General features: G+C 43.5%; 2 protein-coding genes across 2 annotated transcripts in view; one reads left to right on the plus strand and one right to left on the minus strand.

The window, feature by feature from the left end:
* Positions 1-23,232, minus strand: part of eif4h (eukaryotic translation initiation factor 4h) — a 56,083-nt gene extending 32,851 nt beyond the window's left edge. The window contains exon 1 of the mRNA XM_080210952.1: positions 23,078-23,232. Coding sequence (XP_080067078.1) covers positions 23,078-23,142 — 65 coding nt within the window. The 5' untranslated portion in view covers positions 23,143-23,232. The remainder of the gene's footprint in view (positions 1-23,077) is intronic.
* mybbp1a (MYB binding protein (P160) 1a) overlaps positions 23,172-24,552 on the plus strand; it is a 77,167-nt gene continuing 75,786 nt past the window's right edge. The window contains exon 1 of the mRNA XM_080210951.1: positions 23,172-23,681. Coding sequence (XP_080067077.1) covers positions 23,187-23,681 — 495 coding nt within the window. The 5' untranslated portion in view covers positions 23,172-23,186. The remainder of the gene's footprint in view (positions 23,682-24,552) is intronic.

A 24,552-nucleotide genomic window follows, 5' to 3' on the forward strand; every position in this document is an offset into this window, starting at 1 on the left:
GGTGGAACCAGACCGTAAGGGAAAGGTAGAGGGAAGGAAAGGGGGAACTCTGCACGGAGACAGCACTTGTAACAGTGCAATGATCCTCAGCATTGGAATTTCCACCTTGATTTTTTTTTGCTGAAACCCTGGAACGGGACTTGAATCTAGAATGTGGTGATTCTGAGTCAAATGTACTATCTACAGGGGCAGCACAATGACAAATGGTTAGCACTGCTGCCTCATGGTCTCAGGGACCCAGGTCCAATTCTGGCTTTGGGTGACAGTCAGTGTGGAGTTTGCACATTCTCTCTGTGTCTGCATGGGTTTCCTCCAGGTGCCCCAGTTTCCTTCACACTCCAAAGATGTGCAGGTTAGGTGGATTGACCATGCTAAATTGCCCCTTAGGATCAGGGAGTTCTGGCATGGTAAATACGTGGGGTTACAGGGATTACAGGCCTGGGTGGAATTGTTGTCGGTGCAGGCTTGATGAGCCAGATGACCTTCTTCTGCACTGTACGGATTCTATGATTCTAACTGATCCACAGTCCACACATATATAATTAATATATACAATATTATCTTCTATCACATGTATGTGTGTAAACTGATGAGTAGAACAGATTACAGAAATACCTTTCATGATGTTCTGTTTGATTTGTATGTAATATGGATGGCATAGCGGCACAGTGGTTAGCACTGCTGCCTCACAGTTCCGGGGACCTGGGTTCGATTCCAGCCTTGGGTGATTGTGTGGAGTTTACATGTTTTCCCCTTGTCTGCATGGGTTTCCTCGGGTGCTCTGGTTTCCTCCCAGAGTCCAAAAATGTGTGGATTAGGTTGATTGGCTATGCTAAATTGCCACTTAGTCAGGGTAAATATGTGGAGTTACAGGGATAGGGCCTGGGTGGGATTATCAGTACCAGCTCAATGGGCTAAATGCCCTCCTTCTGCACCATAATGATTCTATGAATATTAAAGCTCTTCTCTCTGACTCACTTAAACTAAGAGATATTTCATAAGCTTAGAAGAGATTTTTCTAACACCCTTTACTCATATCAGAGACTAGCACTGAAAACCTCTGACCTCGCCTGTGCCTGGGTTTCTCCAGGGCCACTGCAGTGAAGGAAGTTTTGGCTGAATGTCAAATTCGCCAATCTCGCTGGCAGCACAGCAGGTATGGACGAGTACAGAGAATCCTGTTCAAGGATAAGTACTTATCTTGTTTCTCCAAAGAAGTCGCACTCTGAAGGTTTAAAATTTGTATAGACTTGGTCTAATAGTTAATCCTGACAACAAGTTTACATAGGAAGTGTCCTGATAATTCTGAAGGTAGAATGTGTACTAAATAAATCCTGGATCTATTTCCCACAAGCTAAAACTGTTAGTGAAATGTATTTAGTTTGGATGCCTTACAGATAGTTTGCTGAAATACAACACATACAACTGTGCTAACTGTTTCAAAAACAGAAAATGCTGGAATAACTCAGCAGGTCTGACAGCATCTGTAGGGAGAAAATAGACATGATGTGGCTATGCCGGCGTTGGACTGGGGTAAACACAGTAAAAAGTCTGACAACACCAGGTTGGACTGAAACCTGGTGTTGTCAGACTTTTTACCGGGAGAAAACAGAGCCAGCATTTCAAGTCTGGATGAGTCTTTGTCAGAGCCAACAAAGAGCCTTTGTCAGAATTATTTGAAGCAAAACGTAAACTGTTATTCTCATCCTTTAATTATCAAATCTGGACCTACAGACTTCTTGTTAAACCTTCAGCATGATGTTCAAAATCAGATCTAAGTACTTATCTTGTACATCATCTTAAATGATGTTTGGTAATTGTTATAGACTTCAAGCATTTTCCTGTGTGGTGTTTACATTTGAACAGTGCCTAAAATATTGACAGGCAATTAATTTTGGCAATATTGTGTGCATGCATCTTTTTACATGCTGTTGTGGAGGAGTCTTTCTGAACAGTCACTGAAATAATCATGTGGCATCTTGCAAAAATGGGTTACTACCAAATAGATTAACAAATGAACGGTTTAAGGTAACTATGTACAAAGAGCGATAATAAGGCTACCATACTCCATGACTCCGGACTCCTAACTGGCAAGGAAAACCTTAGCCCCAGGATTCGTGCGCTCCGGCCAAATTGGTTCTATTTGGATTACATGACCCTCCGAGGATTTGCCCCTTAAAGGGTCACACTATCACATTCCTCCCCGTTAAGCTCCCAATTAACACATTTCAATTGAATGATTTTCAATATTACATAACAATTGTATCTCAAACACAGTCCCTTATAAGGTAAGTCGGTCTGGAGACTTTCTGATCCTTTGGGAGCATTCTGTTTTGTCTCCCGACCAAATCCGTAAATACGAGATCTAATCGTGTTCTAGTGCGTCTTCCCATTGGTAAATCGGCAGTGTAGCGTCTATGGTGACATGATAGGCAAGATTTTACAACCTCGATCGGGCAAGGCTTGTAAAATCCCGCACGAGGCCAATGGAAAATTCTATTGTGCAAGCCTCACCCACCCCGATTCCAGGGCAGGTGGGGTGGTAAAATTCTGGCCGAGGTGTTGTTCTATAAGCAATCAAGAAACGGACCAGTTTGGTTTGTGGAGAGGTTGATGCCTGTTTCTTCATATTTGAACACTCTTCTGCCAGCTCATTTGAAGTAGAGTGGTAGGGTGCCAGTCGAATGTGTTGAACACTGTTGATTGTCATGAAATGTTGGAAGTCTTCACAACTGAAAGCAGTCCCATTATTGGACACTAGAACCTCAGGCAACCCATGGCTGACAAATGTCTGTCACAATTTCTCCTCCATTGCTGATGAGGTTGTGGATTTCATTTCACATATATCCAACCATTTGGAGTGTGCATCTATTATGGGCAGGGACATGGTGCCCATGGGTGGGCCTATAAAATCGATGTGTCGTCACACTCATAATCAACCTGACCTGTGGGCGCATTAGGGCCGCAGATGGCTATTTTTGCTGCATTGACATTGGTCACATTGTTTGACCAGATACTTGATGTCGATAACTATCCTGGGCTACTACACATAACTTTGTGTGAACATCTTCATTTTTGTCATTCCAGGATCGGCACAATGCAACTCTTGTAATGATAATTTTCTAGTGGGAGTGGGAACGACCAGCCTTGCTCCCCATAATAATACACCGTCCTCACAATTTAACATATCACTTCTTATCAGCAGAGCCTGAATTGCTCAGACCTGTCATCATACTGTTAGCAGTGCACAACCACGTGTTTAACTCGAGATAATATGGGTTAGATTCATAGGATCCCTACAGTGCAGAAGGAAGCCATTCACCCTATCTAGTCTACGCTGACCACAATCCCACCCAGACCCTATTTCTATAACCTACATATTTATCCTGCTAATCTCCTGAAGCTAAGGACAATTTGGCATGGCCAATCAACCTAACCAGTGCATCTTTGAACTGTGGGAGGAAACTGGAGCACCCGGAGGAAACCCCCACTGACACAGAGAGAATGTGCAAACTCCACACAGACAGTAATCCAAAGCCAGAATTGAACTGGGTCCCTGGTGTTGTGAGGCAGCAGTGCTGACCACTGCGCCACTGTGCCGTTCCATCTGTCACACTGACACTGGGAATATATCAAGAATGTTTAGGGCAAGAATAATTTCTTGTGGTACTCACGGAGGTGGTAACTTTTGGGTAGGGGAAGACAGCTTAAAGCACCTGCATTTGAAAGTGTGTGCCTGGCCTAGGTTCAAAAGTGTACTCATAGGCTGCTAGCAATAGAGCCCAGTGTTGGTCCCTCACTGAAGCTATGGAAGGAATGACCTTATCCTCCTTAAAAAGGTCAATACAGATTTGTGGTTGGTGACTACTATGAAATATCACCCATAGATGGAACTTCTACATTCTGAAAATGACAGCTGATTCCCCCTTTTTGATTTGCGAGTTAGCTTTCTCAACATCAGTTAGCATCCTCAACATGTAGACATTAGGCCTTTCTGCTCCATCTTCCGCGATAAAACTACTCCAATTCCAAGTGGAGAGGTAAAAATCATTTCTTTTGAGAACTCAGAAATAAACCAAGAGACTGCAATGCCAGTTTAACCTGTTCAAAGGACTCTTTCTTATACCACCTCTAAGGCACCTTGAGCAGTGTGTGTAGGGGTGCCATCGCTGTAGAAAGATTAGGAATAAATCTCCAATAAAAGATTTCAATTCCAATATATTTCTGAGTGGCAGTGCTTCTTTAATTGCTTTTCTCTTCTCCATAGGGTGCAGCCTTTTTGTGTCTACTTTGAACCTTAAGTGCATTACTTTATGAGCCTGAAAATTACATTTCTCCATTTTTAGCCTCACTCTGGCCTTCTTAAGTCTCTTTAAAAGATCTTTGAGATTTGCCAGATGTCCCTTTACAGATGCTCCTGTATTCAGTGCACCATCCAGATAGACAACCACTTTTGTTAATTCCTGTAGTAAGCTTTTCATCGTGCACTGGAAAATTGCACACACCAATGAGACTCCGAAGTTAGTGAGGCTGAGTATACGGGTATCAGCCTTTGTGGGTATTTATTGTAACAAATTCTCTAGATGCCTCAACTAACTCTAATTGTTGGTACACATGGTTCATGTCAAGTTTAGTATACCTTGAGCCTCCTGTTAATTTGACATACAAATCTTTAATTCTTGGTATTGGGTATCAATTTAATTTTGTTGCTTGATTGAAGATGAGTTTGTAGTTCCCACTTATCCTAATGGTTCTGTCTGGCTTAACCACAGACACTACTGGATCCGCCCATTTTGAAAACCGTATAGGCTTAATGATGCCTAATTCTTCCAGCTGCCTGAGTTCTGACTCAACATTACTATGTAAGACTCAGGGAACATAAGAAATAGGAGCAGGAGTAGGCCAACTAGCCCTTCGAGCCTGCCCCGCCATTCAATAAGATCATGGCTGATCTGTCTTGGCTCAGTTCCACATTCCTGCCCTCTCCCCATAACCCTTAATCCCCTCTCTTACCAAAAACCCATCAACCCGCGTCTTAAAAATATTTAGCGAGGTAGCCTCCACCACTTCAACGGGCAGAGAATTCCAGAGATTCACCACCCTTTGAGTGAAGAAGTTCCTCCTCAACTCCGTTCTAAACCGCCCCCCCCTTTATCTTGAGGCTGTGCCCCCTAGTCCTACTATCCTTTCTGAGTGGGAAGAGTCTCTCCACCTCTATCCTATCCATCCTATTCATCATCTTATACGTCTCAATGAGATCTCCCCTCATTCTTCTAAACTCTAACGAGTACAAGCCTAGTTTATTCAGCCTCTCCTCATAGCTCAACCCCCTCAACTCTGGCATCAGCCTAGTAAACCTCCTCTGCACTCCCTCCAAGGCCAAAATATCCTTGCGTAAGTACGGCGCCCAAAACTGCACACAGTACTCCAGCTGCGGCCTCACCAATGCCCTATACAGCCGCAGCAAGACCTCCCTACTTTTATATTCAATCCCCCTCGCGATGAAGGCCAGCATCCCATTCGCCTTCCTGACCACCTGCTGCACCTGCAAGCTGGGTTTCTGCGACTCATGCACAAGGACCCCGAGGTCCCTCTGCACCGTCGCCTGCTGCAGTTTTTCTCCACGTAAGTAATAATCCTTCCTACCATTATTCCTACCAAAGTGGACCACCTCGCACTTGCCAACATTAAATTCCATCTGCCATTTCCTGGCCCATTCGCCCAGCTTATCTAGGTCCTTCTGTAGACTCTCCACACCCTCCGCACAATTTGCCTTTCCACCAATTTTGGTGTCATCAGCAATTCGGGTTCGGGAACAATTCGGGTTCTGCAGAGCTTGGACATGGCCTCAGGATCCATGTTAATTTTTGCTTTTAGGCCAAGTATCTTGCCTAACTCATCTTGGAGCACAACCTGGCATTTTCTTAAGACATCATGGAAGTTTTAATCATTGATCTTAAAGAGTTCAGCCAATTTCATCTAATTTGGTGAAGCCAATTTCAGCCAAAGGTCCTTGGCCTTCTGCTAGTATTAGAACCAGCTGAGCTAACTGATGCCGGGAGCTAACGAGCGTTGTTGTTTCTTAGCGTTAGGGGCATGACCTCATTTGTAAATTATTATATGTTTGGTCTTCTACAACTAGAGGAGGCATCCGCGTCCACCTCCATTCTGAGTGGCTGGCCATTTACTATCAACACAATTGGGACTGTCTTGTCCCCCTTGATGTTGTTTAACCTGTATACTTCAGAATCGTTTTCAGAGTTCTTCTCAACACTGCACACTAGAGTCAGAGTTTTTTTTTCTTGTTCCTTGGCAGGCTTTGCTTAGTCTTGCATTTGCTCCTAATGTGTCCCCTCAAATTGCAGACATAACATGTAGCTGCCCTGAATTTAAATCTCTCCTGGGGGTAATTTCCCCCATACAGGTCGCATTCTTCATAGCTCCTGGTCTGTAGATCAAATTCTCTATACATCTGCGCTCTCTTTTGCCCAAAGCCTCTTTGATTATTACTTCGTGTGCCATTCTCTCTGGTACGTTGAGTGACTTGCCACCAAACTTGATGAATTTCTCCTGCTTACATGCTCTGCAGTTCCATTGCAACCTCCCTACCCCCAATTTGGCACTTATTTGCCTTCTTTAACGTAATCTCTGCCTCTGCTAATAATTTATTTTGTATAGTCAGGTTGTTAACACCACACACTAACTTATCTCTCAATATGTCATTGTGTGCAGACCCAAGCTTGCACTGTCCAGCCATTGTCTTAGGCGTGCCATGAACAGTGCTATTGATTCCCTTGGGGTTTTTGTCAGAAAATTAAATTCGTAGCACTGCATCATCAATGAGGATTTCAAATGCTTTAATTCCACAAGCTCCATGAAAGTTTTAGAACTGGGGGCATCAGGAGTTCTCAGATTCCTTATCAGGCTACAGGTAGGAGTCCTGCTAATCCTGTTAGTAGGATTATCCACTGTATCCCCGCCTCCATTTTATTGGCGTTAAAAAAAGTGGAGGCATATGACATATTGCACCCATTGTTCCATGTTAGGGTTGAAAGGGTCTAGTTTTATTGGGCATTTTGACACTCACAGACTGCAGAACAAGTTTGGTCAAATAGGCTTCCACACGAGGTCTACTCTCCTGATTTCTGCAGCAGTAAGAAGATAATCTTCTTGCCAAGAAGATTGAATCTCTTACAAAGATGGGCAACCACTAAGTAGATTAACAAATGAATGGTAAATAATTAAGTACAGTGAGTGATAATAAGGCTATTGTACTCTACATCTCCAGGCCCTTAACTGGCAATGAAGACCTGCACTCAGCGCCAGGATTCGCACAGGTTCAAATGGCCCTCCAAGAACCTACCCCTTAAAGAGGCATGCTACCACAAATCACATCAGTCTTGTAACACATCTGTAAATAACTGATATGTAAACAAAGACTTGCACTGAGATTTTAATATCAAAAACATCTAAATGTACATGACAGCATTGATCAATGAGTTGTGCTTCGGGGACATCTATTCTATCACCATGTTAACAGTAATTACATTTGCACATGCTGAGGTGCTTATTCTCTCTATAAAAATCCTTGCAACTATTAAATAATATTTTGTACAGCTTTGACATTTGAAATTGCTTGGGATCTTTCTAAATTACTGATTTAAGTACCATTAATTTGAGGGATATCTTTTGGCTTGTTTTTATCATCAACATTGGACTCACAAAACCTGTCCCTTTTTATGGTTACCAAGGATTAATAGCAGTTCAGACTTTTTAGTTTCATTGATTTCATGGACAAAATACAGCCCTCAGAATGAGCAATGATTATGTTAAGTCATAAGCAGAGACCCAACATAAATGTGCCGAAAGCCCTATCAACATGTCTATCTTAACAAGCAATTGTCCATTAAATAAATTGGACCAATTAGATTGGCCATGTGATTCACTGAAAACAACGAAATACCCATAAGCAACAAGAAATAAGTCTTTCATATCATCTCTATTGGCCGATGAGATATGCTTGAAAGTATCTTGAGGGTTTAAAATGTCACAATATGTCAATCAATGAGATTGCTCAACAGGAAAAAATATTATTAAAGGACATTGATTTTGCATAGTTATAAATGCATGATAAGAAAAGTTGCAACAGTCCGAGGTTGAATGATCGAGTTGAGAAGAGGTTCAATTATATGTAACCTTTCTCAGATGCTAGCCAAAATATAACTGAAGCAGTTGAATACTCTCTACATGTTAAACGAGTATTCAAGTACTGGATTTTTAAAAATAAAGTTAGAACAAAGAACAACAGAGCACAGGACAGGCCCTTCAGCCCAGCAAGCCTGCAATAATAGTGTCTATCTCACTGTTCACCTCCCGTTCATTTGTCCATCAAGATACACCTTGAACGTTGCTAACGTGCCTGCTTCCACCACCTCCACTGGCAGTGCGTTCCAGGCACCCTCCACTCTCTGTGTGAAAAACTTTCCCTGCACACCGCTCCTAAACTTACCACCTCTCACCTTAAACTTGTGCCCTTTTAGTCAGCTCTTTCATCCTGGGAAAAAGCCCTGACTATTCACCCCTCTATGCCTCTCATCATTTTGTAGACTTCTATCAGGTTGCCCCCTCAGCCTCCGTCTTTCCAGGAGTTGTTGAGGAGTAAAGGATGTTTTGTGATAGCAGCTTTAGCAATCTCTCCCTTTCACGGCTCTCTACTCCTGACACAATTATCCAACTTAACCACCAGAATGCAAAATTACAACTGTTTCTCTAATCTCTTCTTTGGCTTATTCTTATCTAAAAAAACTAAACATTTTGTTCACTGAATTCATTTTGTCTCTTTGTTCCCCTTTCTAATCCATTTCCCCCAATTTTTTCTCCATCTTTTGCTCTGTTCTATCCTTTCATCAGTTAAGGAGATAAGTCATTGAACACCACGTTCATGAGGTTCCAAAAATGGTATTGAGATCACTTGTATAAAAGCCCAATAGTGCCATTGGCCGCCAAAGCTGCCCAATTTCTGGCCCAACATAAACAAAATTAAAAATTTTTATTTAAGAGTGGAAGCAACATTTCTCTTTTCATAGAAAAGCCTGTTTTTTTCTGCATTGAAAACACAATTGTGCATTCCCACTATTTCATTAGCAGTTTGTCAACTTGGGACCTCCAATTCCCCAGTTTCTTCTGAAAGCAACTACTCAAGACATTGATGGAAGATGCGACCTTTAAAGTTTATCGAAGTGTAAGAATCTGAGAATGGTTATACTGACAATGGAGTAAGGTTTTGTGAGGAGGAGAAATGTGAAACTGGTGGATGGGATAAAAGGTCTAAATTAAAGTATATAAAATAGGTTACGATTGTAAATTTTTTATTCAAACCTTTTTGCCAATTTTCTCCTTTCTTCTTTAATACAATTACATCTCCCTTGGGTGACAGTCATCCTTCCATAGTTTGCATTTTTATTCAAAGGTCCAACCTTTGAAAATTGATTATCTATAAAAGTTGTTGCTGTCGCCAAGTTGCTGACTCCCGCACCTCCTTCATCATAATAGAATGAATACACACTTAACATTCCAGTTGGTTGACCCGAAAGGCACTTAATGGAGTAATTTTACCACGCTACAGGAAATAATAACCACGTGCCCACAAGTGGAAATAGGATCCAAGTCTTTGCTGAGATGAACTTCTTCTGTTAAGAGAGTGCAACAGTGGAAATTTGGAGGCCAAGGTAGAGAATGATCACAGCAACAACTCCAGAGGGCACACATCTTGAAGATATCTGAAAGAAACCCATCACAACCAGAGACCTAATATGAGCCAATGAGTGAAGAATCTGATAGAATGGGCAGGGATAAACTTGATGTCAGTTGCAGTGGTAGAAAAGAATGGTATAATGGATGAATGCTGCTAACCATTACTAGGATTAGAGGGAGAAAAGGAGAGGTTATTTTCCTTCTTGGATGACAGTAACTGGATCAACGGAACAAAAGTGTTAAGAGGAAAATTTGTAGAAGTTTTAAGGCAAAGTTTTGTCGAGAGATGAAAATAACAACTGCCAGAGAGCCAGGGGACAGGAGCGGAATGTTATTGTTATCTGTGGGTTTAAAGGCGTTATGATACTGGATTTAGGATGCTTCAGATAATCCAACATGGCAGATGCAAGAAGTTCAATTTTACAAGGCAGAACAGCAGCCATGACTAAACTAAGTTGCCATGTCAGGGATAAACAAAGCAATGTTATTTCCCACAAACGGGAAGTTTCATAAGTTTATGACTAAACTTATGCACCCACCCAGGCAAGTGAGGAGTACTTAATCACACTCTTGCCTTGTATCTCATAGATGATGGAAAGGCTTTGGAGAGTCAGGCAGCAAGTTACTCATCACTGAATACTCAACTTCTGACCTGCTCTAGTGACAACAGTATTTACATGTCTGATTCAGTTAAGTTTTGGGTCAATGATAATCTCCAGTTTGACGGTGGTTGGGAATTCAGAAATTGTAATCCCATTAAAAACCAAATGGAGGTGGTTAGGCTCTCTCTTGTTGGAGATGGTCATTGCATGGCAATTGTGTTGTGTGAATGTTACTTGCCATTTATCAGCCCAAGGCTGAATGTTGTCCAGGTCTTGCTGCATATTAACATAGACTGCTTCATTATATGAGAAGTCGCAAATGGAACTGAACACTGTGCAATTATCAGCATCATCACTTCTGACATAATCATGGATCAAAGTTCATTGATAAAGAAATTCAACATGCACACTAACTCTTACAGTGAAGCCCTGAGACATTGGCCTCTAACAACCACAGCCATCTTTCTTTGAAACTCAGTGAAGAGTTTTTCCCTTGATTCCAACTGACTTTGTTTTAATGGTGGCTCCTTGATGCCACACTCAGCATAGCTTTCATGTTAAGGGCAGATGACCTCACCTCACCTCTACAATTTGGTTCTTTTTTCCAAGTCTAGCTCAAGGTTGTAACATCTCCCTTGGGTGACAGTCATCCTTCCATAGTTTGCGTTTTTATTCAAAGGTCCAACCTTTGAAAATTGATTATCTATAAAAGTTGTTGCTGTCGCCAAGTTGCTGACTCCTGCACCTCCTTCATCATCATAATAAGCATCACTGTAATATGTAAAATCACATTACAGCATTAAAATAATTGTATGTCCTATTTCCTGAAGTTTGGCTCTGTTTTGCCGCTTTGTTCATTGGCTACCAGTACACTCCATCAGTATCAATATTTCTCACAACATATGGTCCTGGCAGAATCAAAACTGAATCTCAGCGAGCAGGTTATTGATGAGTAAGTGCTGCTGGATAACCCTTTTGGTGACTTATTCCATCAGTTTGCTGATGATTGAGAATAGACAATAGGACAGCCAGCAATTGGCATACTTCTGCTTACAGAATTGTAATAGTGCTGTATTATTGGTTTTTATTTTTTACAATTACATAGGCATTGCGTTCAAAATATATTTGATGATCTCATTCAGCAGGAAATGCCACAATTGTGTGTGCAATATACAAAAATAATGCAATTTTGATGTAATGTATAGGCTTTAGAAATCAGGCCTATAATTGATTTGCGTTGGGCAGTAGGGCTACACAATGTCATAAGCTCAGAAACTTTCACTTTGTCTATGCAAAAAACTCAGAACATTATTCGCAAAATTGCTACTTTAGCTCAAGTTGTGTTACATTTGCAACTAAATAAGCAGCATTCTTTAGTATTGGCAGCCATCGCTAAAGGTTAGAATTCTGCCACTGAAAATCACAACTGTTACCCTGATAGGACTGCAGTTTCAAAATAGATCAGCCAGGTAGATGTAACTGCCATTCACACTAACCTGCATCTCAATCTGTCACATGGGCTGCCCTCACAGCTATGGCAGGTTTACCATTGCGTCACATCATCCGACTTAAATCTAGAACATATGATATTATTTGGCTTGATAGCACAGCGTATTGACAAACACTTCAAAAAATAATTGTTTTGACAGAATACGTTTTGATAATTTACTCTTATTTAAACAGTGCACAGAAGATGCAAATTGCATTTCTGGATATAATTTCTGATCTTATTTCACTTAATATTTCTGACACCGTATTTCTTACATTCATACAAATATAAAACATCTAAATATCAAGTAGTACTTATGTAGAATATCTGGCCACAAACAAGTCAGATTCACGTGGAGAGATTTCAAACTAATTTCATACATTCAAAAAATAACTTTTGTTAAATTGTAGTTGGTAGCTTCTAATTCTAGTTAGTATTAGTATTGTGTAAATGAATTAATATATATTTAACATAGAAAAAACTTTAAAATCTGTTATTGACATAGAATATGGGGTAATGCTGTTCAATAGTCTGATTTGTAGGCTCTCGGTTTGATTTGGATGAATGAACCATCAATGTACAATGGTGGCTACACTTAAAGACAACTATTGTGTTTCTGAGTAATTATACAGCCGTGCATAACATATAACACTGCTGGGAGGAAACTAATCTCAAGGGTCACAATGTCATAAACCATTAAAGTTTTCTATATAAAATAAAAACAGCAAATGCTGGATAAACTCAGCTGGTCGGGCATTCTTTAATTAGTGTTGGCAGCCATCGCTAAAGGTCAGGATTCCGTCACTGACAATCTGCTCCTTAAAAAGTACTGATTTAAAAATAAACAGATACATCTATGGAGAGAAATAGAGTTACCGTTTCGGATCTAAATGACCCTTCTTTTTAATAAGCATCACTGTAATATGTAAAATCACATTACAGCATTAAAATAATTGAACGTCCTATTTCCTGAAGTTTGGCTCTGTTTTGCCGCTTTGTTCATTGGCTACCAGTACACTCCATCAGTATCAATATTTCTCACAACATGAGAGAAATTAATATATAAAAACGGCGTTTTCTTGTGTTCATTTGAGCTAATAACATTGAGGTTTCATCTGTACGGATGATGCCTGAAACTTCTCAAACTTGGGTTGTCCACAATCAACAAACTCCCCCACCCAGAATGACTTTTCACCATTTCATATATCAGATCTAAGTTCAATAGCATTATCTGGGACTTCGCTTCACTATTTACATTGCTTATGGAAACCAGATGGTCAACAAACTGAATCACATGCCAGTAGCTTTACATGGTTTTTTCTTTCAAGGGATGTGGGTGTCGCTAGCTAGTCTAGCATTAATTGCTCATCCCTAATTATCTTTGAGAGGTGTTGAGCCATCTGTCTCCTACAAGTAGTGCCAACTGAAACCAGCGTTATCTTGGAGGAATTCCAACTCAAGACTGCTAGCAAATGATCCATTGGTTCAAATACAAAGCAACAGAACAGGCATGAAATAAAATTGCATTGTAGAAACAAAGAGCGTACTCAATCTGATAGATGATGTCGGAAAAAATTGAAATCAATTTGTTTCAGAGATTTACAAATTAGCACGATATAAAGCAGATCAACACACTCCAGCAAAGGTCCTTAACCAGTCAATGTTATTAACTACAATTCATCCTGTAATAGAACAACATAATCATGCTTCTGACACATATCAATAAATAATTAAATTCTAATTCATATGTTCAGATAATTCTTTCCAAAATATGACAACCCGTCGTCTGGGATCATCTTCTTCACTGAACGCTAGATGGAACCAACAAGCCAATTAAATCTTTCATGATTTTACTTTGGTGCCTGGTTTTAACCTCTGAATCTGTTAGTGTACTTCCACAGAGTACTTCATTATCTATAATCCTACACACTGTCAACAAGCCTTTAGGTGATAACTAACACAATATTCACTGAATCAACATTGAAATTAGCCAGTTTTGTTTTTTGAATTATCCACTAGATAACTTCTTGGCCCCATTTACACAAAAAGCAGTTTGGCCTCAAATCAACTCACTTTCATTGTACGAAGAAAAGATTGAGAACAAAAAATTATCAACTTCTAAATTTCTAATACGATAATGTTCTTTTGCCATAATACTGCAGAGAATTAAGCAGAAAATGATATGCAAAAGCTGACCTTTCCTGGGAGATAATCATATACCCCAATTCATCCTAAGGGAACTAAAATGTCAGCAGATGCACCGCTTACCGAAAATTTCCCAGGGGACTAAATCATTCCTTTCTGCAGTAATGACCCAGTTTGTGTTGTAGGAACCTCAATTCTGTTTTTATGATTGATACTAATGTCAAACCATCTGGCCTTGGGATTTGATTCTAATTTGTCAGTGTTATATCTCATTTCCATTTAGTGAGATATACTTGTTTTCAGGTTATTCAAAGCTACTTCAACTCTTCACATTTGGTCAAAGGACAAGTGAGACTGCAGACAGCTAATTGGGCACTGATACCAACTAATGAATCCCTGCAAAGTCCAGATAACTAACTCAAGCTGCTTTCAAAATCAAACACTATCAAAGTAACGTGAAACAGGCGTAATTGTAGCAATATAATAAAAGTAAAACACTGAGGATGCTGGAAATTTGAAACAAAATCAGAAAATGTTGGAAAAATTCAGCATGTCTGGCAGCGTCTGTGGAGAGAGAAACAGAGTTAACGTTTTGAGTCCGTATGACGTCAGAACAGTGCTATTACAGGAGCGTTCCCTCTAAGTATCAAATTAATTGATGTGAGGAAAGGCTTGTAAAAATCAGTGCTAAGGTTTACAAATCTCTGACACTAGTCCTCCCTCACCTTTGCAAGGGCTGTACCTTGTGGTGATGGAGAAGCAAATGACATGTTGAATGTACGTAAGAATATTGTCAATAATTAAAACAGTAACATCCACCAGGTGCATCAGTACCACTCAGGATCTAAAATGGATAATGTTTCTTCTAAATTCACCCTGTCAAACATTTTTAGAACAATGTTACACAAAGAAAATCTGTCAAAATAAAATATGGAGAAGAAATAAAAATACAGATAAAGAGTGTGCTTCTCAAACATTCATATTTTCCACTGCTTTCTTCTGGGCAATGTGATGAATGATGTGGATATGCCGGTTTTGGACTGGTGTTGTCAGACTTTTTACAATGTGATGAATGCCATGGCTTAAAGAATGTAGGGTTGTATTTAGATAGAAGCAAAATACTGCAGATGCTGGAATCTGAAGCAAAAACAGCAAATGCTCGAAAATCCCAGCAGGTCTGACTAAGGGTCATCCAGACTTGAAACATTGGCTCTATTCTTTCCCCACAGATGCTGTTAGACTTGCTGAGATTTTCCAGCATTTTCTATTTTTGTGTAGGGTTATATTTAGCCTGTTCGCTAAGGTTGGCAAAAAGGTGTGAATACGAAGGTGCTAATATCACTTCTACTCATAACTGCATTTTTTCCTAAATAGTCTAAAATATTATGTAATCCTTTTAGACTTGAATATGACTAATTGTTCGCATTTTTCAACATTCCATTGCAGTTTCTTAATTTTAGTACTGATAGAATGATACAGTACAGGAGGCAGCTATTCAACTCATTGCGCCCATGCTGATTTTATTGTAAAACCGAAGTTAGCAATTTGTAGTTTGCACATTAACTGATTTAATTGGTCCAATATCCATGGTGGGAACAATAATTACTTTTGCTGAAAAGCACTATAATCTTCATACATTAGAGAATCAGGCATGTCAATCCTCCCCACTGTTTTTATCAGAATATTGGATAAAAGCAGAGGTACAATGGCAAAAATATATACAAGGAATGCTTTTGGCGATTCACTGTTTCCATTTCTACATCTTAAAGTTTATTTATTAGTCACAAGTAGGCTTACATTAACACTGCAATGAAGTTACTGTGAAAATCCCCTAGTCGCCACACTCTGGCACCTGTTCGGGTACACTGAGGGAGAATTTAGCATGGCCAATGCACCTAAACCAGCCCATCTTTCAGATCGTGGGAGGAAACTGGAGCATCCAGAGGAAGCCCACGCAGACACAGGAAAAACATGCAGACTCCGCATAGACAGTTAACCAAACCAGGAATCAAACCTGGATCCCTGGTGCTGTAAGGCAGCAGTGCTAACCACTCAGTCACTTGAAGGAATGGGGTGGGGAAGAAGAATAGAAATCAAATTGTGTACCTTGTGTACTGAGCAAATTGATATAGATTAAATAAGATCAGAGGGTTGGGTCTGGATAAATGGATTTTGATTCCTGGGGTACTGTCACCAGCATGGGGAAAACAGTGAGCTGTACCTTTGGCCCAGTCTTCACCCAAACTGCACTGGGACCAGTGAATTGATAGCACAAACAGAAATAAATGTGTAAGAGATGATGACAGTGAATAGTTGTAAAGTTAGCATGGTTAGGGTTTGAAAATCTAAGGGTATTTGACACTTCAGAACAGAGACAGGAAAAGGAGGTGAGATGGCTTTATTGATAATAAGACCAGCACAGTAGTGAGAAATGATCTTGGTTCAGTGAATCAAAATGCAAAATCAGTTTAGGTGGAGATCACAAATAGCAAAGGAAAGTCACTTGTGAGAGTAGTTCATCGTTCCTTGGTAGTATCTACACTGTGGGACAAAGTATAAAATAAGAAATAATAGAAGCTTGCAAGAAAGGTACCAATTAAAGATTTTAATCTTCATGTAGATTGGTTGAATCAAGTTGGCAACAGTGGCCTAGAGAATGAGTTTATAAGAGTGTATCGGGAAAAGTTGAATCGGGGAATAGACTACATTAGACCTAGTTATTTGTAATGAGACGATATTATTAAATTACCCAATGGTAAAGAGTTCCCTAGGTAAGAGCAATCATAATATAAGAGAATTTCACATTGTTTGAGGGTCAAAATTTACTTAAGTTAAAAGCAACCATTGAAGACACTTTTGTTTAAGATGGAATGGGAAAAAAGGTTAAAAGGTAAGACAGAAGAAAAGATATTTTGGGCACCACAGTGGTTAGCACTGCTGCCTCACAGACCCAGATTCAATTCTGGCCACAGGTCACTGTCGGTGTGGAGTTTGCACATTCTCCCTGTGTCTGCATGGGTTTCCTCCGGGTGCTCAGTTTCCTCCCACAGTCCCAAGATGTTAAATGGATTGGGTTAAATGGATTGGCCATTCTATATTGCCCCTTAGTGTCAGGGGGACTAGCAGGGTAAAAATTTGGCGTTATGAGGACAGGGGCTTGGCTGGGATTGTTGTCGATACAGGCCCAATGACTTCCTTCTGTAGGGATTCTAAGATTCTAACTCAACAAAAATATATTTCATTGAGAAAGTTCTACAAGAAGAATGCACCATTTGTCGTTCAGGGAAGTTAAGGGTGGTATCAAATTGAAAGAGAAGGTGTATACTGCTGCAAAGATTAGTGGTAAATCAGACAACTGGTAAAATTTTAGAAACCAGAAAAGGAAAATTAAAGAATTGAGAGGGAAAACTAGCAAGAAACATAAAAACAGATAGTAAACCTTCTACTGGTATATAAAAATGAAACAAGTACCTGAAGTGAGCCTTGGTCCCTTTGAGAGTGAGAATGGGAATTAATAATGGAAAACAAGGAAATGGCAGAGGCATTGAACACATATTTGTAATGTCTTCACAGTGGAAGAGACAAAAATCACCCCAAGAGTAGTTAAAAAACAGGGTGATAAAGGGAAGAACTTAAAACAATCATGATCACTATAGAAAAGATACTAGAAAAACTAATCTGACTAAAGAAGTCCCCCAGATCTCATGGCCGATACTTCGGGTCTTAAAGGAAGTGGCTGCAGAGATAATGGCTGCTTTGGGTATAATCTTCCAAGTAGGATAAGTGAGTCAATTTCAGGTTGACAATGGATTGCAGAAGGGATCTTAAGGGATATTAAGACTTGGATAATTTTTGGATGACACAAAGATAGGCAGGAAAAGAATAAAAAAAGGGACTCTGTCTACACTTCCTGTTGCCTCGGCAAATCGGCCAGCGTAACTAAGGATCCCACGCACTCTGTACATGATCTCTTCCACCTTCTCCCATCAGGAAAAAGATACAAAAATCTGAGGTTATGTACCATTCAATTCAAGAACAGCTTCTTCCCGGTTGCTGTCAGACTTTTGAATAGACTTACCTTGCATTAAGTTGATCTCTCTCTACACCCTAGCTATGACTGTAACACTATATTCTGCACTCTCTCTTTTCCTTCTTTATGAACAGTATGCTTTGTCTGTATAGCACGCAATAAACAATACTTTTCACTGTATGTTAATACATGTGACGATAATAAATCAAATCAAATCAGATTAAGTGAGTAGGCAAAAAACTGGCAGAATGAGTATAATATGGGAAAATCTAAAGTTGTCCACTTTGGTAAGAATAGAAAAACAGAATGTTATTTAAATGGAGAGAGACTACAGAATGTTGCAGTACAGAGGAATCTAAGTGTCCTCAGACATGAATCACAAAAAAGCGAGCATGCAGATCTAGCATCTGATTCGGAAGACAAATAGAATATTGACCTTTATTGCAAGGAAAAGGATAAAAGTAAAGAAGTTTTGTTACAGCTGTACAGGGCATTGGTGAGACCAGTCTAGGGTACTGTGTTGAGTTCTGGTCTCCTTACTTAAGGATAGATACATTTCCACAGGAAGCAGTTCAGAGAAGGTTCATTAGGCTGATTCCTTCTACAAAGGGATTATAAGAAAGGTTTGTGCACATTGGATCTTTACTCTTTTGATTTGATTTGGTTTATTATTGGTCACATATATTAATATACAGTAAAAAGTATTGTTTCTTGCATGTTATATAGACAAAACATACCGTTCAAAGAGAAGGAAACGAGGGTGCCAAATGTGGTGTTACAGTCATAGCTAGGGTGTAGAGAAAGATCAACTTAATGCGAGGTAAGTCTCTTCAAAAGTCTGATGGCAACAGGGAAGAAGCTGTTCTTGAGTCGGTTGGTACGTGACCTCAGACTTTTGTATCTTTTTCACGACAGAAGAAAGTGGAAGAGAGAATGCCCCGGATACGTCGGGTACTTAATTATGCTGACTGCTTTGCCGAGGCAGCGGGAAGTGTAGACAAAATCAATGGGTGGGAGGCTGATTTGCATGATGGATTGGGCTACATGACCTTTTGTAGTTTGCGGTCTTGGGCAGAGCAGGAGCCATACCAAGCTAAGATACAACTAGAAAGAATGCTTTCTATGGTGCATCTGGAAAAGTTGGTAAGTCATAGCTAACATGCCAGATGGGCTTTCTTAACTATACTGTTGGCATGGGGGGAACCAGAACAGGTTGTCACTCATTAAAATTTAGAAGAATGACAGGACAACTAATTGAACAAACAACAGCTACAAAAGATTCATGCTGCCTGGTATGGAAGGACTGAGTTACAAGGAAAGATTGGAAAAACTGGGGCTCTTCGCCTTAGAAAGGCAGAGATTAAGGGGGGATCTGATAGAGGTGTATAAAATAACGAAGGGAATAGATTGAGTCAACTGTGGCAGGCTTTTCCCTAGACTGGGGACAACTATTACGAGAGGTCACGATTTAAGGTAAGGGGGGAGAAGTATAATTTGGATACTAGAGGAAGGTTTTTCACGCAGAGGGTCGTGGGGGTATGGAACGCGCTACCAAGTAAGGTGGTGGAGGCAGGCACGTTGGACTTGTTTAAGGTTTACTTAGATAGACACATGAGTGAAACAGGGATGGAGGGTTATAGTAGACGGTATTAGAAAGGGTCAGAGCCTCGGGACGATACTGGAAATGTATTATTACATGTTAGTGTTTTTGTCTCTTTTAATCCACAGGTGTCGGTCCACCTTGTTGTCAAACGAGGGGCAGGCACACGGTGGGTCGTGCGTGGGCTGCTCTTGGAGGCTTCGAGAGTGGCCTAGTACTTCGTGTCGTTGTGTGTGCTTAATCCTGGACCAGCAGACGGGCACCACAACAGCTCAGAGACTATCACTGCTAGCTGTGCAAATACATGGATTTGGGCCTGTGTCTGTGGGAGTTTGCGCATTCTCCCTGTGGTTGCGTGGGTTTCCTCCGGGTGCTCCGATTTCCTCCCACACCCCAAAGATGTGCTCTTAGGCTGATTGGTGTACCAAATTGACCCTACACTATTCTCCCCTGAATCTGGCTACATTAGGGGTACCATTCACATATACACGGGACAGGGTAGGTGTAGGAAAAGGCTTTGTTGAAATGGTGGTGCGGGCTCGTTGGGCCGAAGGGCCTGTTTCCTGTGCTGCGTTGTTCTTTGTTCGTTCCAAATGATGACATAAATATTTTCTTCCTGTTAATATTAAAATTAATGTGGAAATGTCTGAATTAGCCTCAACTCATCAGACAGCATAGTGGCACAGTGGTTGGCACTGCTCCCTCACAGCACCAGGGACCCTGGTTCAATTCTGGTCTCGGGTCACTGTCTGCGTGGAGTTTGCATGTTTTCCCTGTGTCTTTGTGGGTTCCCTACGGGTGCTACGATTTCCCCCCACAGTCAAAAGATGTGCGGGTTAGGTTGATTGGCCGTGCTAAATTGACCCTTAGTTTCAGGGGGATTAGCAGGGTAAATATGTGGGGTTATGGGACAGGACCTGGGTGGGATTGTTGTCAGTGCAGGCTAGATGAGACGAATGGCCTCCTTCGGCACTGTACGGATTCTAATAAAGGCTTAACAGGATCAAAGTTGACAGGATGTTTTCCCTCTTGGGAAAACCGAGAACTAGATGAGTAGTTTCAAAATACGAGGTCTCCCATTTAACAGGGAGACGAGAAGAAATTTCTTCTCTCTAAACATAATTACTTTTTGGAAGTCTTTTCCCCATAAAGCAATGGATACTGGGCATTTAATTTTTAAAGGCTAATTAAGACAGTTTTTTTAATAACAGGGTCAGGAGTTATGGGGGGCCATTAGGAAAATAGAACTGAAGCCATGATCAAATCAGCCATGATTTTATTGAATGGCAGAGCAGGATCAAGAGGCTGAAAAGCCTACTCCTGTTCCAATTTCTCACGCTCACAAACTTCATACAAATGCTCTGATCTCAGGCTATCTCAAGCTAAATATCCAAAAAAAATTAAAAGGGATCATTAAGAAATACTATAAAGAGGTCATTAAGAAATACTATAAAGTATAATACTATACTATATAGGTATCTTCAATGAAGAATTATATTACAAGAAAACAGGCTGCACTTCATCTCTACAACAACATAAGAGCGCCTAATGCAAACCATGATCTCCTTACGTCACGAGTACTCTATACTGCTGAGATCGATATAAACCTGGAGCACAGACTCAATGTGCAATGTGGAATTATGCCGCTTCACATCAAACTGCCAACTGAGAGCTTGGATGGTCAAATATCAGCTTTATAAACACTCATCCCGTGCTTTCTGAGATCCAGCTCCCTTTTGCAGCAGCGTTCCCACTAAGTAACTTCTTAAGAAATGTGTGGTTAATGGCAAGCAAGAAATCTAGTAGCTTTATTTATCAATGTCCTTTAAATGAACAATCACAAATCAATGTACAGCATACCAAATGGTTAACTATTTTGGTAGTCTTTCTGATTGTTTTTCCTCAGTGCAGTAAAGAGAAAAGCACATTACTGCATTAGTGGGAACACTGCTTTCAAAACCACACTTTACTCTGATCCCACTTGAGATCTTTCAGTTGAAGACTATAGATTCAAGCAAAGGATATCAGAAAGCTGTCCAAGGGAATTACTAAATGGCACAAGATTTCAGATGGCAACCTCTAGCTATGTATACATTTACAATTTCATGAAGCTTATGAGGCTGAGGATGCCTAAAGCTAAACTCTAGTGTGTTACAAGTGCAGCAACCAGACACAGGAAATTGACTGGGGAGACTGCAATCATAATGCTTGTAGTTTCTGGAGGAAGGGCAAAGAAGTAAAGATTATTGAGAGGAGAGGTGGAATAGGTGAGGAAGATGAGGATGATAATAAGATGAGGTGGGGGAAGAGCTGAAGGAGACAAGGGTGCTGGTAATTCAGGGTACGGGATCATGGAGAGAAGGATGCTGATAAGATAGAGTAGGGTATGAGGGTGGTAATACGATAGAGAAGGGGAGGGAATGAGGGGGAGAGGATGAGGGTGGTGATAAGAAAGGGTATGGGATATGAGGGATAAGATAGGGGAGGGGATACAATTGAGTAAGGGAGGGGGTAATGTTGGCATGGGGGTGGGGGTAAGGCGGGGGGTGGGGGTAAGGCCGGGGGTGGGGGTGGGGGTGAGCCGGGGGTGGGGGTGGGGGTGAGCCGGGGGTGGGGGTGAGCCGGGGGTGGGGGTGGGGCTGAGCCGGGGGTGGGGGTGGGGCTGAGCCGGGGGTGGGGGTGGGGCTGAGACGGGGGTGGGGGTGGGGCTGAGACGCGGGGTGGGGGTGGGGGTGAGACGGGGGGGTGGGGGTGAGACGGGGGGGTGGGGGTGGGGGTGAGACGGGGGGGTGGGGGTGGGGGTGAGACGGGGGGGTGGGGGTGGGGGTGAGACGGGGGGGTGGGGGTGGGACGGGGGGGTGGGGGTGGGGGTGAGACGGGGGGGTGGGGGTGAGACGGGGGGGTGGGGGTGGGGGTGAGACGGGGGGGTGGGGGTGGGGCTGAGACGGGGGGGTGGGGGTGGGGCTGAGACGGGGGGGTGGGGGTGGGGCTGAGACGGGGGGGTGGGGGTGGGGCTGAGACGGGGGGGTGGGGGGGGGGTGGGGGTAAGACGGGGGGGTGGGGGTGGGGGTAAGACGGGGGGGTGGGGGTGGGGGTGGGGGTAAGACGGGGGTGGGGGTGGGGGTGGGGGTAAGACGGGGGTGGGGGTGGGGGTGGGGGTAAGACGGGGGTGGGGGTGGGGGTGGGGGTAAGACGGGGGTGGGGGTGGGGGTGGGGGTAAGACGGGGGTGGGGGTGGGGGTGGGGGTGGGGGTAAGACGGGGGTGGGGGAGGGGATGAGATAGGGATTAGGGAGATGGAGCAGAGGGCGGTGATATGTTAGGGGAAGGGGCGGGATGAGGAGATGTGACGGGAGGAGTGCCGAGCCCGGGGAGCGGGGGTTGGGGTGAGGGGTTTGTGTGCCGGCTCCCTCCCTGTGCCTCTCCGCTGCAGTGTGCAGGCCCGGGCCCCGCTACCTACCCCCGGCCTCCCCCGAAGCTGCTGTATTGCTGCTGCCGCTCCTCATAACTGTCAAAATCCGCCATGGCCCCGGCTCCAGACTGGCGGCAGCCGCCAGGACCCCGGAACCATGGCAACCGGGGCTGCCCCGCACACTGCCCGCTCCCTCACTCTCAATCCCAACGCCTGCTGCACCGCATTCTCCGCCAAGCACCTCCCTGTTCCAGCACATACTCTGAAAATAAACGGCCTTTGGTTCATGGGTCACCGGCCATCGCAAGAAACAGTCAGCACATTAAACAGGAGGCAGGCGGAAGCCCCCAGCGTCAGGACCCGGAGAGACAGCATGGCCGTAACGAGTGAGGTGGAGAACGGGATGGAGTCCGACTCTGAGGAGACTGGGAGCCCGGAGAGCAGCCCTAAGAGGGCAGAGAGCTCTGAAGGCGGCACCGGGGCCACTGCCACCTTCTCCAGCAGTAAGAAGGGCCCGCATTCTAACGCACCCCTCCTGCTGCAGAACCGCCAGTTCCTGGACTTCTTTTGGGATATCGCCAAACCAGAGCAGCATGTGCGGCTTCAGGCGATCAAGGGCCTGTTGGAGTATCTGAAGAGACCAGACTGCCGGGTGAGGGTGAGGGCGAGGGAGGGTGGGGGAATGGGCCAAGATGGGGGGACACGGTGTGGGGGTGGGGGGGGAATGGGCCAAGATGGGGGGACACGGTGTGGGGGTGGGGCGGGGAATGGGCCAAGATGGGGGGACACGGTGTGGGGGTGGGGGGGGGAATGGGCCAAGATGGGGGGACACGGTGTGGGGCTGGGGGGGGGAATGGGCCAAGATGGGGGGACACGGTGTGGGGGTGGGGGGGGGAATGGGCGAAGATGGGGGGACACGGTGTGGGGGCGGGGGGGGGAATGGGCCAAGATGGGGGGACACGGTGGGGGGGGGAATGGGCCAAGATGGGGGGACACGGTGTGGGGGTGGGATGGGCCAAGATGGGGGGACACGGTGGTGGTGGGGGGGGGGGTGGGATGGGCCAAGATGGGGGGACACGGTGGGGGTGGAGAATGGGACACGGTTGGGGGGGGAATGGGACACGGTTGGGGAGGGGAATGGGACACGGTTGGGGAGGGGAATGGGACACGGTTGGGGAGGGGAATGGGACACGGTTGAGGGGGGGAATGGGACACGGTGGGGGGACGCGGTGGCACTGGACACGGTGGGGGGACGCGGTGGCACGGGACACGGTGGGGGCACGCGGTGGCACGGGACACGGTGGGGGGACGCGGTGGCACGGGACACGGTGGGGGGACGCGGTGGCACGGGACACGGTGGGGGGACGCGGTGGCACGGGACACGGTGGGGGGACGCGGTGGCACGGGACACGGTGGGGGGACGCGGTGGCACGGGACACGGTGGGGGGACGCGGTGGCACGGGACACGGTGGGGGGACGCGGTGGCACGGGACACGGTGGGGGGACGCGGTGGCACGGGACAC

Source organism: Carcharhinus amblyrhynchos, chromosome 23 (genome assembly GCF_965287045.1).
Source record: "Carcharhinus amblyrhynchos chromosome 23, sCarAmb.v2.hapA, whole genome shotgun sequence".
Taxonomy (NCBI): domain Eukaryota; kingdom Metazoa; phylum Chordata; class Chondrichthyes; order Carcharhiniformes; family Carcharhinidae; genus Carcharhinus; species Carcharhinus amblyrhynchos.